This window comes from Saimiri boliviensis, chromosome 3 (assembly GCF_048565385.1).
Source record: "Saimiri boliviensis isolate mSaiBol1 chromosome 3, mSaiBol1.pri, whole genome shotgun sequence".
NCBI lineage: Eukaryota > Metazoa > Chordata > Mammalia > Primates > Cebidae > Saimiri > Saimiri boliviensis.
This window is the reverse complement of record NC_133451.1, coordinates 51,900,756-51,914,165: the sequence shown is the minus strand read 5'-3', so window position 1 is coordinate 51,914,165 and position 13,410 is coordinate 51,900,756. Positions and strand designations below refer to the sequence as shown.

General features: G+C 49.1%; 1 protein-coding gene across 7 annotated transcripts in view; it reads right to left on the bottom strand.

Moving 5' to 3' along the window:
• The window catches only part of CRACD (capping protein inhibiting regulator of actin dynamics), a 293,849-nt gene that overhangs the window by 4,704 nt on the left and 275,735 nt on the right, over positions 1-13,410 (bottom strand). For all 7 annotated transcript variants that reach the window (XM_074396155.1, XM_074396157.1, XM_074396159.1 and 4 more), the window contains 4 exons: positions 12,080-12,262; positions 8,764-11,425; positions 1,293-1,483; positions 601-760 (listed from right to left, as the gene is read on the bottom strand). In XM_074396155.1, coding sequence (XP_074252256.1) covers positions 601-760; positions 1,293-1,483; positions 8,764-11,425; positions 12,080-12,262 — 3,196 coding nt within the window. The remainder of the gene's footprint in view (positions 1-600; positions 761-1,292; positions 1,484-8,763; positions 11,426-12,079; positions 12,263-13,410) is intronic.

Here is a 13,410-nt window from a genome sequence, read left to right as displayed (position 1 = left end):
GGAAACAGGACCCTGAGCACACTTTTCAGCTCAGTCTTGGTATTATCTCCTTTATGTTTATGTATACCCTGACTTTGCTTTGAGCTTATTAAAATGCTACTCCATTTAAATTTTACCTAAACTTCACTCTTTACCCCAAGTCCTACTATAATTTTGTCTCCTCCTTTGTTTAGAAGTTTCTTCTGTAAGTTAATAAACCCAACTTTGTCAGAATATAGGTGCTGGAGATGCTCATAATGCTGTGCTCAATGTTCACAAATGCAGTGAGCCAGCTGACATCACGCTGGTATAATAGCTTTGAACTGGCCATGGTGGGAGTATTTACACTATGAAAAACTGAAAATCCTCCAAACAGAAGTCTCTCTATCCCCTGAAGAGCTAACTGTTGAGTATTCACCAACTCACCGCTGATAGTGGGTTCCTGGTGGTCTTTATCAGATGAGCTTAATCAGCGTCAACATTTATGAATGAGGTTATGAGACAGCTTGTGCTTTGAAGTGCCTGAGGTGCTCTGCCCGTCATGCTACAGTAGGATAGAAAGCACGCTCTACAAAGAGAAACCTAGAACTACAGTTGAAAAGCAATGGATCTGCTCTCTACCTGTCACAGACGTAGGAAGCGTGTTGGCCTTTGTCAGCTGTTCTCTGCGCTCAAGCCTGGACACTGCAGTCTCGGGCCTCTTCTCTTCCGGTGGAGCGGACTTGTGCAGGGAGCCTGCTCTGCTGACAGTGCTGCTTGCAGGCTGCGGGCTGACACTGACCTGCGTGTGCAGAGGCAGTCATGGGAAGCATGTTTTCAACCTAAGACACGGAACGACTGACCCTGAAGGCTTCGGGGCTTCTGCCTGCCAGAGCGGTGGGCTGGATTACACTTAGGGGCCATGTATGTTCAACCCTAGCTACCAGTGAGGGAGCAGCTCAGAGCCAGTGTGCCTAACAGGGGAAGTTACTTTCCCAGAAGAGCCCCATCAAACTGACTATAACATCGGGCCACAGAACAAGGCCCGTGGTTTCCTTGCGAAATGTTTGTGTTTCTCATATAACTATTGAATATCACTGCTGTGAGCACATCATGGATTATGGCAAATCAGGTTAACCTAAGAGCATAAAGAAACGAAACCCAATTTCACACTGAAAACGCTTCCCTGGTTTAATGGGGTCAGTTTACTTACTGCTCGTCCCTCTCTAAGTATTTTCCACCACCCCAGCTAGCCTTTTGTTTTGTATCCTTGTAACTGAAAGGAGAGCCAAGCACAAGAAGTCAGAATCACAGCTGAAGCCCAGGCTACTCACATTTTCTTTGGAGAACTTTTCTGCCTGTTTGACCTCTCTGGCTTGCTTCCTCTCCTCGCGCGTCGCCTGCTGCTCCCGAAACCCCTTTTGCTTTTGCAGTGCTAACGTTATCCACAGCGGCTGCGCGGTTTCCACTTTCTCTGTAAGTTTGGAGCCATCTAAAGAGTGCCTGCTCTGAAGCATCGGCTTTTCTGTGTGGAAAAAGACAAAGGCCGGTTTGCAGTGAACTTAATTGCTGACTTATCTCAGTTCCGCACCCTCTAAAACTTGTGACGTATTAATAAGCCTATGGCCTATTCAGTTGGCCCCTTACTGGCACAAGCTCTGCGCTGATGTCTGAGTGGCTCCACTGGGTGGGAAGGTAACATGTTTCATCATGAGAAAAGCAAGGGCATTTGTCTTCCTTAGAAATGAAAGAATTTACTCTGTTAGAAAAAACTAAAATAAATCTCCAGGGTCATAAAAGCTCAGGCCTCTAGGGGATCCAGATAGGTATTTGGTTCATTTTTGATTCATTGTTGTTCTTTTTTAAATTCATTCCTTTTGTTTTGTTTTGTTCTGTTTTTGAGGCAGAGTCTTGCACTGTCACCCAGGCTGGAGCAGTGGTGCAATCTTGGCTCACTGCAACCTCCGCATCCTGAATTCAAGCAATTGTCCTACCTCAGCCTTCTGAGTAGATGGGACTACAGGCACCCACCACCACACCTGGCTAATTTTTACAATTACAGTAGAGATAGGGTTTCACTATGTTGGCCAGGCTGGTCTCGAACTCCTGACCTTAAGTGATCCACTCGCCTTGGCCACCCAAAGTGCTATGATTACAGATGTAAGCCACTGCGCCCGGCACTAATTCACTGCTTTAACTGAAATTGATTCTTAGCCATGGAACCATTATTCCCTCTCAATCAAAGAATATACTAGTGGAACTCCCACGTCAGAAAGATGAAAAAGGGGCAAGACTCTGCCTAATGGGAGAGCTGAGGAACACTGTAGGAAGCCCATGATTTTGGTCCACTACGCTCATTTGATAGATGTGAGTACTCCAGCCATTAAAGGCCATGCCCATGGTTACTCACAATTAGTACACAGCCGAAGCTAGAACATAGGCCTTCTGACTTCAGTCTTGTTTTTTCTTGTCGTTGACAGTCTCACCTATGTAACTGGGGGTAAACACCCCACAGCAGGTTGGTGTCACAGGCTGAGTACTGGGCTCTGAAACTGAGCAGACCTGGATTTGATCTTTGGTGATCTTACAAAAACTACTTAACTTCTCTAAGCTTTAGTTTCCTAATCTATAAGGTAGAGATGATATTGGCACATGCCTTATTGGGTAGCCATGAAAATTAAAAGAGATCCTGGGAACCAGAACATTTACAACAGTTCTTGGCAAATCCTAGTCACTCTACAAAAGTGAGCTGTTCTTATATGCCTATGAGATAAGAATCTCCTTTTCCTTCAAGTAAAACTATATATGTTCAGAGATAAACATTCTTGTATTGAATCTCTTACTATCTCAAAGGAAAGGGGCTCACTATAGTATTGTTTTTGAAATCCAACAGAAGTTTACACTTTGGTAGTCCAGAACTTACTGCCAGGGCTCTCAGTCAACTGGAGTTTATATTGTACTCCAGGATGAGAAGAAAGACCGATGATGACAAAATAAATTCTAATTAGGAATTCAAGCAAAAAGGACCAGGGGGCAGATTCTGCTTATTTTTCTATATCCTTTAGATCTACAACACTATACAAAGAGAATTGATATTCATAATGAGCCTGGGGCATTGCAATACCCCTAAATCATCAAATAAAGATTCAGCTATGATCTAACATAGAAACGAAAACTGACACACTTTAGAAGTATTTTAAAACAAAACTGAAATTAAAAGAGTTTTTGATTCATCTTTAGTTGACCAGAAAATCAAAAAGAATTCATCATCTGAAACATTCTGCTTTACACTGAAACTTCATGAGTTCCTGTGTTTTACTCAAGGGCCCTGTAACACTTCTTTGGAAAACTTCTAAAAACCAAGTTGCCAAGATCTAAATGATTTCTATAGAAAGCTATTATACCAAAGGGAGTTCTGATTCTGGCTAAACATCCAATCTGAACTTGCTTGGGAAGGTCACTAAAATAACCAGCCAGTTTCCTGCCAACAACTTAGACTATCATTTACTGCAAGGGTCAAAATGCCTTTAAAGTATTATTAATTAAATTTATAATTGGCTAATTTGAAAAAAGAAATCTCTGGGGAGGAGGAGGAGGGAAGAAGGTAGCTACAGTACTAGAAGAGCTGGGTGCGGTGTGGACACAGAAGCTGAGGTGGCTTTGGGGGGGTCTCCTTCATCTCAGTGTTTTACCCCAATCCCAGGTCCATACAAGTGCTTCCCCTTGACACTTCTCAAAAATGGGAGAAGAATAAAACTGTTTATCCTCCACAATTGTCTAGAGAACCTCAGAGACCAGCAGAAATCTACCAATACCAAAGAAAACTAGAAGACATCAGACAAGATATGGTATTTGCCAAAACTGGTATGAGAAATGTCCACTGACCAGGCTTAGCTCAACTGGGATTCAGCAACAAAAAGGGACCCAAATCATTAAAGAGGTTCTTTTAGAAACACAAGACTTGGCAGTGAGAGACCACAATGTGGAATTCAGATCCAATTTATATATAACTGAGTCCACCTCAGTGGGAGGCTAGTGCCTGACAGGTTTCTGCTGCCAAGATAGAGGTTGCTTTGGGATCATGAAGGTTTACTGCCATTATTTTGTGAAGTTGGTGGAAGGACCTCCCCATCTCCATGTGAGGCGCCAAAGATGGCAAAGTCACCCATACCAAAGAGTATACATTCCGAAGCTTCAACACTGGACCATCACTCACACTATGATGGGGCTGTCATGACGGAAGATCACTTAACCGAGGAAAGAACTACACCATGCGCTGGCATTACCGCTGTGGGGGATGGGCAAGTCACTCAGCCTTTTAGATACTGCTATCCATGTCTGTAAAATGAAGCCAAGACTGCCTACCTCTACCTGTGCTATGAGGACTGAAGGAAACAATGTAAATAACTTTGTAAATGATGAAGCACAAAGGATGACTAGTGTTTAAATCATTCAAACACGGTAAAATCTCTTATTACAGTCAAGGTTTTGAAAGATGAAGTCAATTGCATGACCTAGCTGAGGAGTTCAAAATTCCTAGTTAAAAACGTATTTTTCTGCAGTAGAAACCCATTCTCTCTCATTCTAAACTCAGTGGACAGGAGAATCATAGTCCACCGAGTTGCCTTCTTCAAATTCTGGGGAAATGAGCAAGGATCACAGGGTTCTAGTCACTATTCCCAAAGGGCATTCCTTGGAGAAAGGGGTACTATGTTTCTGTTCTATGCACCATAAGTAGGTTAGAATTTCAGAATGAGATGCTAGGTGTAATGAAAGGTTTGTGTTTTTGTTGTTGTTTTTGTTTTTGTTTTTTGAGATGGAGTCTTGCTCTATCACCCAGGCTGGAGTGCAGTGGCACAGTCTCAGCTCACTGCAACCTCTGCATCCTGGGTTCAAGCAGTCCTCTTGCCTCAGCCTTCAAGTAGCTGGGATTATAGGCACCCGCCACCATGCCTGGCTAATTTTTGTGTTTTTAATAGAGACAGGGTTTCACCATGTTGGCCAGGGTGGTCTTGAACTCCTGGCATCAAGTGATCTGCCCACCTTGGCCTCCCAAAGTGCTGGGACTATAGGTGTGAGCCACCGTGCCTGGCCCAGAAGCATTTATAGCACAAGCACACAGGGATTATCATTGCTGTTTTAATCCCACCAGGTAAATTCAGAGTCAACAACCTCCAAGCCTATGCATTTGTCTTCACTGACTCCAGCCTTGTGAATGCAGACCTCTTTATAAAGCACTGGTCTCCAAAAAAGGTTGCATATGTCAAAGGAAATGTGCAAGGCAATTCACTGGAGTGAAAAAATAAAGATTAGAATTTCTATTTCTCTATTTTTAAATGTAAAGATAAAAACAAAATCAAGCTTTTCTTTTTCTTTTTTCTTTTTTTGAGACAGGGTCTCACTCTGTCACCCAGGCTGGAGTGTAGTGGTGAGATCACAGCTCACTGCAGCCTCGACCTAGTAGGCTCAAGCAATCCTCCCATCTCAGCTTCTCAAATAGCTGGGACCACAGGTGTGTGTCATGCCCAGCTAATTTTTGTATTTTTGGTAGAGTCAGCGTTTTGCCATGTTGCCAGTCTGGTCCTGACCTCCTGGTTGGCTCAAACAATCTGCTCACCTCGGCCTCCCAAAGTCCTCGGATTAAAGGCATGAACCACTGCGCCTGGCCAAAAATCAAGCTTTTCTAATACTTAGTACCCCATCTGGCAGTGACCCCTTAGCCCATATATTCAAAAGCCATGTATAACAAATGCTACGGTTAAAGAATCTCCAGGGAAGCTGGGAAAGCTATGTGAAGCTGCAGGCGATGGGGGCTTTTTGTTTTCAGTGGTTCCTGCATTTAGCATACTGGGCGATTCTGTAGTTTGGTGAGTTTATGTCTCCTTTTAACTAAATGATCCTTTACACAATGGACAAATGGCATATGGCATAAAGAGAGTCCTGCAGACAATATACTACTACTAATGCAGGTATGAGAAAATAGCAGAGCTGATGAGCTCTTTGCCTGCCACTTAAAGAAGAAATCAGATCCAACAAGCAATTGGCCAAAGAGAATAAAAAATAGCACCATGATTTGCAATTGCAGATTTAGATCCACTGATGTTAAGTGTAAGTGTAGCTGGTGCTCCGGGGGTTTTAGCTAACAATGGTACTACATGTATATAATCAACAAATAAATCCGAGGTCCATGCTCAACATTTTTATCCTGATGGGGTGTTCAAACAAATTTGGTCAGCCCTGTCCTACAGCAGCAAGCTGCATAACATAACCCCAGTGGACAGAGGCAGTGATCCTTGCTTTCATGCTTTTTCCTTACGGAATCAAGAAAAATTCAAATAGCAGAGTGTGGCAGCCCAGAATCTGAATACTGGGAAGGAAAACAGGGACAGTAAGATTTGGGGAGAAAATTATAATATTCAAGGGGACAACCCTAAGAGAAAGAAGTGAGCAGAAGCCTGACTTCTTTGGAGAAGGCAAGTGACGGAGCAGACCAGGCTGTAAGAATCTGTCGATGCCACGAAAGCCAGTGCCACAAAAGCTAATGGCAAAACCAGAAATGGGCCCCTCATCCAGCAGGACAAAGAGAAATCATTTGGGAGAAATGGTCTAGAAACTGCTGATCTACATGTCTGTTCAGGAAACCGGGTCAGGCAGCTGACCATTTAAAAAGGACAAGTTTGGTGCAGAGGCTCGAGCCTGCAGCTCCACCTACCAGGGGGCTGAGGCAGGAGGGATACATGACCCCAGGAGTTCCAGACCAGCCTGGGCAACATAGGAAGTCCCTGTCTCTAGATAATAATAATAATAAATAAATAATAAAATGAAAAGAATGTGTGTGGTCTTTTGTAAAGGCAAGTAACCAGACCAACACTCTGCAGGAAACAAATCATTTCTCTGCAAAAATCACCCCAAATCTAAACACTTCAACAAAGGAAAAAATGATCCCTCCCAAGAAAACCTCAGGGGACAATTTCTCTGGGAAATGTGAAGAACTTTTGACCCATACTTTACCTCCTATACTCTGCATAACAGAAAAGAAAAAGTGGTAGATGAAGGTTCTCTGGGGGCACAAAAGCTAATCCAACTGACAGCTTTGCTGGCCCAAACATTTAATCTGAAGAAACATCAGGGTCTGCCAGAGGTAAGGCTTATTCCAAAATTTCTTTGTAGGAGGGCTCTGCAGTGACAGCTGGGGGAATGGAGGGACACAAGGCTGCATCTGCAGAGCATTTTATATAAAATGGAGACAGTCAATTATCCTATAGAGAGGATCCATAGGCCTGATGGAGACATCTAACGACCCCTAACCTGCCACCATGGTGTCACTATTGCCCAGAGACACAGCAAGGATACTGGTCAGGGATACTCCAGTTTTGTCATCACTGCAAGGACCCCTTCAAAATAGTTAATGACATCTTCAGTCATAGGGACTATCATTTCAATTTCTTTTTTCTTTTTTTTGAGACGGAGTTTCGCTCTTGTTACCCAGGCTGGAGCGCAATGGCGCGATCTCGGCTCACCGCAACCTCCACCTCCTGGGTTCAGGCAATTCTCCTGCCTCAGCCTCCTGAGTAGCTGGGATTAAGGCACGTGCCACCATGCCCAGCCAATTTTTTGTATTTTTAGTAGAGACGGGGTTTCACCATGTTGACCAGGCTGGTCTCGATCTCTCGACCTCATGATCCACCCGCCTCGGCTTCCCAAAGTGCTGGGATTACAGGCTTGAGCCACCGCGCCCAGCCTTCAATTTCTACTGCAAATCAAAAAGGCATTCATCTAAGTGTTGGCACCTTGTGTAAATAAGTATCATTATCAAGAGTGAACTGCAGTCACACTACAGAGTCGGTTAGCATTTCCCAAATTTGAAAGAATGAGTGAGAAGTAAAGAGCCTTACTATGACCCATGAGTGAGTGTCTTTTGGAAATCCCACACCAGCCTCTAATTAATGAAGGTGTGTCCAACACCAACTCCACTGGCTACCTCTGGCACTGGGCACTTCTGGTTCTAGCAGTGACACAGACAATGAGCTGAGACAGACAAGGAGAGCAGAGACCACCTGGTGACCATCAAACAGACCAACCAGAGGCAAATCTCCTTACCTGGGGAATTCACAGTGAAACTTGCCTAGTATCTAACACAGGCATTTGGTTAGAGGCCTTTCAACTTTTATAACTAGAATCTCTAGACATCTCTGGAATGCCATGCCAAAACTCATTTTGCAATCCTTGCTGATATTAAGGCACCAAAATGTCTACAAATGTAAACATTTAGCATGACTTTCGTGGCCACTGTGGCCCAAGTTACCCTTCCAATTACCCTTAAGCTCCCGACTTAAGGTTACATTGCTTTACTAACAAAACTTTCCTTTTTCAAACCTGTACTGTTGTCAGTAAATTATTCTCACCAACGCTCATGTGGACCTCTTCTTCTTCTTCTTCTTTTTTTTTTTTTGAAACGGAGTCTCGCACTGTTGCCCGGGCTGGAGTGCAACAGCGCACGCAATCTCGGCTCACTGAAACTTCCGCCTCCCGGGTTCAAGCAATTCTCCTACCTCAGCCTCCCGAACAGCTGGGATTATAGGCATGTGCCACCGCGCCCAGCTAAATTTTGTATATCTAGTAGAGACGGGGTTTTCACTATGTTGGCCAGGCTGGTCTCGAACTCCTGACCTCGTGATCCGCCCGCCTCAGCCTCCCAAAGTGCTGGGATTACAGGCGTGAGCCACAACGCCCGGCCGGACCTATTCTTGATGCCCGGCTCTGCCACCTCGCCCGCCAGCAGTTTCCCACCCTGCAGCTACCTACCTTTCCTCCCGGCCTCGGGTGTTTGGGAAGGTTTCACTTGTTGAGCGGCAGGCAGAGGTGGGGAAGCAGGTTTCCTCTTTGTCGCATCTTCCTCCTCATCCCTCTTCTGTCCCTTCCTTTCCTCGGGGCCTGGGGGCGAAGGTGGGCGGTGATCACTGCTCTCCTGGCCCTCTTTGGACGGCTCACTTGGCTCTGGGTCCGGCCTCCCCGCTCTGCGAGACAGCAGCTCCACCAAGTAGGGCCTGCTCAGTTTGGAAAGTGGGGATGCCGGTGGGGTCTGACTGGTGGGCTTGGGAGCCAGTGCTGGCTTCTGTGCTAATGGCATTTTGTTTGTCGCCTTGTCGTGCTCTGGAGCCGGGGTCTGGCTGCTAGCCGGTGGGGGCCCAGGCTGGGCCACAGGAGGAGAGCGGCTGCTGGGAGGTTCCGCGGAGTCCCTTCGGATGGAGGGGGCTTGCTTCCGCTCCTGGGGGAGGGATGGGCCACGCCTGAGGGACACACCCTCCGCCTCCTTCTCTCCAGCGGCGCTCCCCACTGCGGGCGGCCCTGCATCCACGCTGTCTCCGGTGCTGCTGTGCCTCTTCTTTTTCTTCTGTTCGGCCTGTTGGTCGCAGTTGAAGCGCAAGGAGTAGTTGGTCCTTCTCAGTTTTATTCCAAACGGGGAGGTTTTTTCCTCCCCACCTGGCATCACAGGGTCTGGCTTTGCTATCACGTTGGTGGTCTCGCTGTCCGATGAGGTCGCGGACTCTGTGTGGGCCACCACTTTCTGCGGAGAGTAAGGAAGGCTTGGGACAAGGAAAGACGGGAGGTCTTTGGCAAATTTGCATCCCTCGGTGGTGTCTGCGGGCTCCCGGTGCAACTCCGACTTCTCCGGACCCTTCCCGAGTTCGCGAACACCAGCAGAAGGAGGCTGGGGGGCTGTCTCTTCGCCGGGTCCCAGCAGGGGTTTTTTTCGAATGCCTTCCGCTTCCATGTTCTGTCTGGAAGTCTCCGTGCCACCATCGGAGAATTTCTGCCAGGCAGGCTTAATAGAGAACTTTGCATTGACTGGCGGGGTCTTCCGGAGGTTCCCGCGGGAATCACACCGGCCCCTGGGAGTGGGCTCCTCTCCGGGCCTCGATGGGTCCCTCTCGCTGCTGCGCGGGTCACTCTCTGCGTTCTTCAGGATTCTGGACCGAATGGAAGCCCATTCAGCGAGCGCGGCCGCGCTGCTGGGAGGCTCCTGGGGGGGCTTCGCCTTCCCGCTGCCGGTCCGCGCGTCGCCGGGGCCCCGGGGAGGGTTCTCCGCAGCGGGGGTGTCCGCGTGCCTCTTCTCCTCCGACAAGCCCAGGAGCGACTTGCAGGCGGTGTCCTTGATCTGGCTCAGGTTGACGGCAGGGCCGCAGAGCTGCGCGCCAGTGACCAGAATGGCGGTGTGGGGGACGCTCAGGGACGAGGGCAGGGCGTGCGCAGCCGGGCTGGCTTTGGGGGCCTTTGGTTCCTGCGGGGCAGCGGTGGGCCCCGTGTCCTTTGCGGGCGTCACGGGGCTCAGGTTGACTTTGGGGAAGAGAATCTGCTTCCCCCCGGAGGACACCTGGAACGTGTAGGGCCGGGGCATGCTCTGCCTCTCGTCCACCTCCTGCCACCGCAGCTCCTCCACCTTGCGGCCTTGTTCAGGGACGGCGGCTTCTTTCCTCTCCACCGGAGGGTGCGCGGCTTCCACCGTCCCCTCTGGTTTCGGAGGAGGCTCCGTGTCTCCTTCTTCTCTCTCTTGCTCGGGCCCAGGATGATCAGGCCCCTGGACATCCCCGCTCCTTTCCTGCTGCTGCTCTCTTGCCCGCTCGGCCTCTGGGTTCTGTTCCTCGCAGACGCTTGGCTCTTCGGAGTGCTCTCTCTGTCCTTCGGGTTTCCGATGTTCCTGTTCTTCTGGGTTCTCCTCAAAGTCGCTCAGAAGTGCGCCGAGCTGGCCTCTTTCGTCCTCCAGGTGCGCCTGGCCCTGCTCCTCCTCCCCTTCCTCCTCCTCTTCCAGATTCTCCTCTTCTGGGCCCTGCTGGGCCTCCCCGACCTCCTCCGCCGCCTCGGGCGGCCCCTGCACCTCCTCCTGCTGTTCCAGCTCCTCCCTTCGCTGGGCCTCCTCCTCTTCTTGCCTTCTGAGCTCCTCCGCGTGCCTGCCTTCCTCCTCCTCCTGCCGCCTGCGCTCCTCCAGCCTGGCGTCCTCCTCCGGCCGCCGCCTCTCCTCGGCCTGGGCCTGCAGCCGCCTCCGCTCCTCCTCGGCCTCCAGGCGCTCCCGCTCCTCCCGCTCCCTCCGCGCGGGGTCCTCCCAACTTGGCGCTTCCAGGCTCCGCCGCCGCGGCTCTTCCCGCGGCGCCCTGTCCGCCTCTAGCGGCGGCTCCTGCCCCTCGCCCTCCTCCTCCAAGAGCTCCTGCCTTCTGTTCTCTTCCCAAAGCCTCCTCTCCAGCGCCTGCAGCCGCTGCTCCTCCAGGCGTCTCTTCTCGGCGGCTTCCGCCTTTTGCCGCCTGCACTTGGCCTCCAGTTCTCGCCAGTAGTCTTCTTGGCGTCGTCTCTCTTCCTCGGAATCCAGCGGACTGGGTTCCTCTTCGTGCCACGTTGGCTTGTCCTCGCCTGGGTGTCCGTTCTGGTCCAGGGAGGGCCGACTCTCAAGGCCCCCTTGCTCATGCCGTGGATCCTAGCATCGGGGAAGGGAAACACAATTAGCTTTTTGCTTTCCCCACCCACAGCTGTTCCTCTTCCTAGTCACAGCGCCAGCGGCCCTCTTAATTTCTCAAGAACACTTGGAAGCAGGTGTTCTCAAGTTCAGGAACAGCGAAACTCAGGCATCGGTCACCCCACGCAAAAGTCCGTCGTGGGAATGGAGGAAAGGGCGGGTATTCTGTTTTGCCCTCCAGCTCCTTTATGTGTCGTTCCCTAATTCCTTTCCTTAATATGAACAAACAAAAGGAAAACCAATATTCCAGCATTAGATAGAGGAGCAAAAAGAGACTTTGACTTCATCATTGTCCCCTGAAGCCTGTGACTTGGAAGCCTACCCTAGTCAAACTGAGGGAGTGTTGCCTAAACCCCTTTCCACTGCAAATGAACACAACGGGTCTGGAGCCCCTCAAAAGGCGGCCTCTCCCTCTGAAGTCCATCGGGCTCATACCAGAAAGGGTGAGGAAGGTAAACAGGCCTGCGTGTCCCACAACACCGCCACACACTCAAGTTCCTGATGGGGAGCCACCCAGGTGTTTCCATGGCTCTACCCCAATGCCAACCCACTTGTAGAATTAGCACCCAGTGAGCAAGGGCACCTGCCTGGTCAGCCCGGGCAGGCTCTACCCACCTGGGCAAGGCGCCTGTGCTTCTTTGACACCCTCTGGTTTTTTGGCTTCACAGCCAGCTTGTGCTTGGCGGCGCTGTTGTCCAGGCGAGCGATGGCCAGGGGGATGGCATCTAAGTTGACACTTTCGATGGTGCCAGCAGAAGAGAAGTGCCTTTTTGGCCGAGACGGTTTAACAGGAGCAACCTAGAGGGGAGATTAAAATAGAAAGTCAGTTGGGATCGAAAGACAATCTGCAGGGAATCCCAGAACGGCAGCACTCATTCCAGTCCGGGCCTCGACCGGCCTGGCCCAGGAAATGCAAGTGAAGAGAGGGAACTCCTCAGAAAAATAAATGAACACTTGTTTTGGAACCAAAGGACACTGACTGTTCCGCCAGCATCCACTGGTGTTAACTTGTAAAAGTCATTTAACCTTTAGGAACTAATTTTCCTGCTTTGACTAGCATGAGTTCAGAGTAGCTCAGAGATTAGCAAAACATAGCCAGGAGGCCAAATCCTGCCCACAGCCTGTTTTGGAAAATCAGAGTTTTACCAGGCCACAGCCACACCCATTGTCTTTGGTGGCTTTGTGTGCTATGAAGAAAGAGTGGCACAAAGGAGAGTACTTGTGGCTTCATGTCACAAAGCCTAAAATAACGAGTAGTTTGCTGACCCCTGCACTAGATCGCCTCTGTGCTAAGAACTGTTGAACTCTCAGACGCTGTATACATGCCTCAGCTCCTACACAGGACCTCAGTCCCTTTGAGACCGGGAATGTGTCTTTTTTCCATCTTTGCATGGGTCCCCTTTATGCCCACGTAGCAAACCTCATTTGGTCAGTGCTCAGTAAATATTTGTTGAAGGAATGAAGGAAAATAAAGTGTAACATCTATGCCTCAAACATGTAATTCCTGATCAGCAAAATGTTCTGGTATGGCTGGGTGTGATGGCTCACACCTGTAATCCCAGCACTTTGGGAGGCCAAGGCGGGCAGATCACTTGAGGTCAGGAGTTCAAGACCAGTCCGGCCAACATGGCAAAACCCCCTCTCTATTAAAAATTTAAAAAATAATAAATTAACTTGGCACAGTGGTGCACACCTGTAATACCAGCTGTAGAGGCTGAGGCATGTGAATTGCTTGAACCTGGGATGTGGAGGTTGCAGTGAGCCGAGATCATTAGGCTGCACTCCAGCCTAGCCCACGGAGCAAGACTCTGTCTCAAAGAAAAAACCAAAGTTTTGGTACGATCACTCCAAAGCAGTCTCAGGGTACTGAGTGCACCGAGAAGATAAAAGGAAGAGGAACCTGATGAGAAAAATGAATGGCAAAAATCTGCCACAGGGACAAGTGC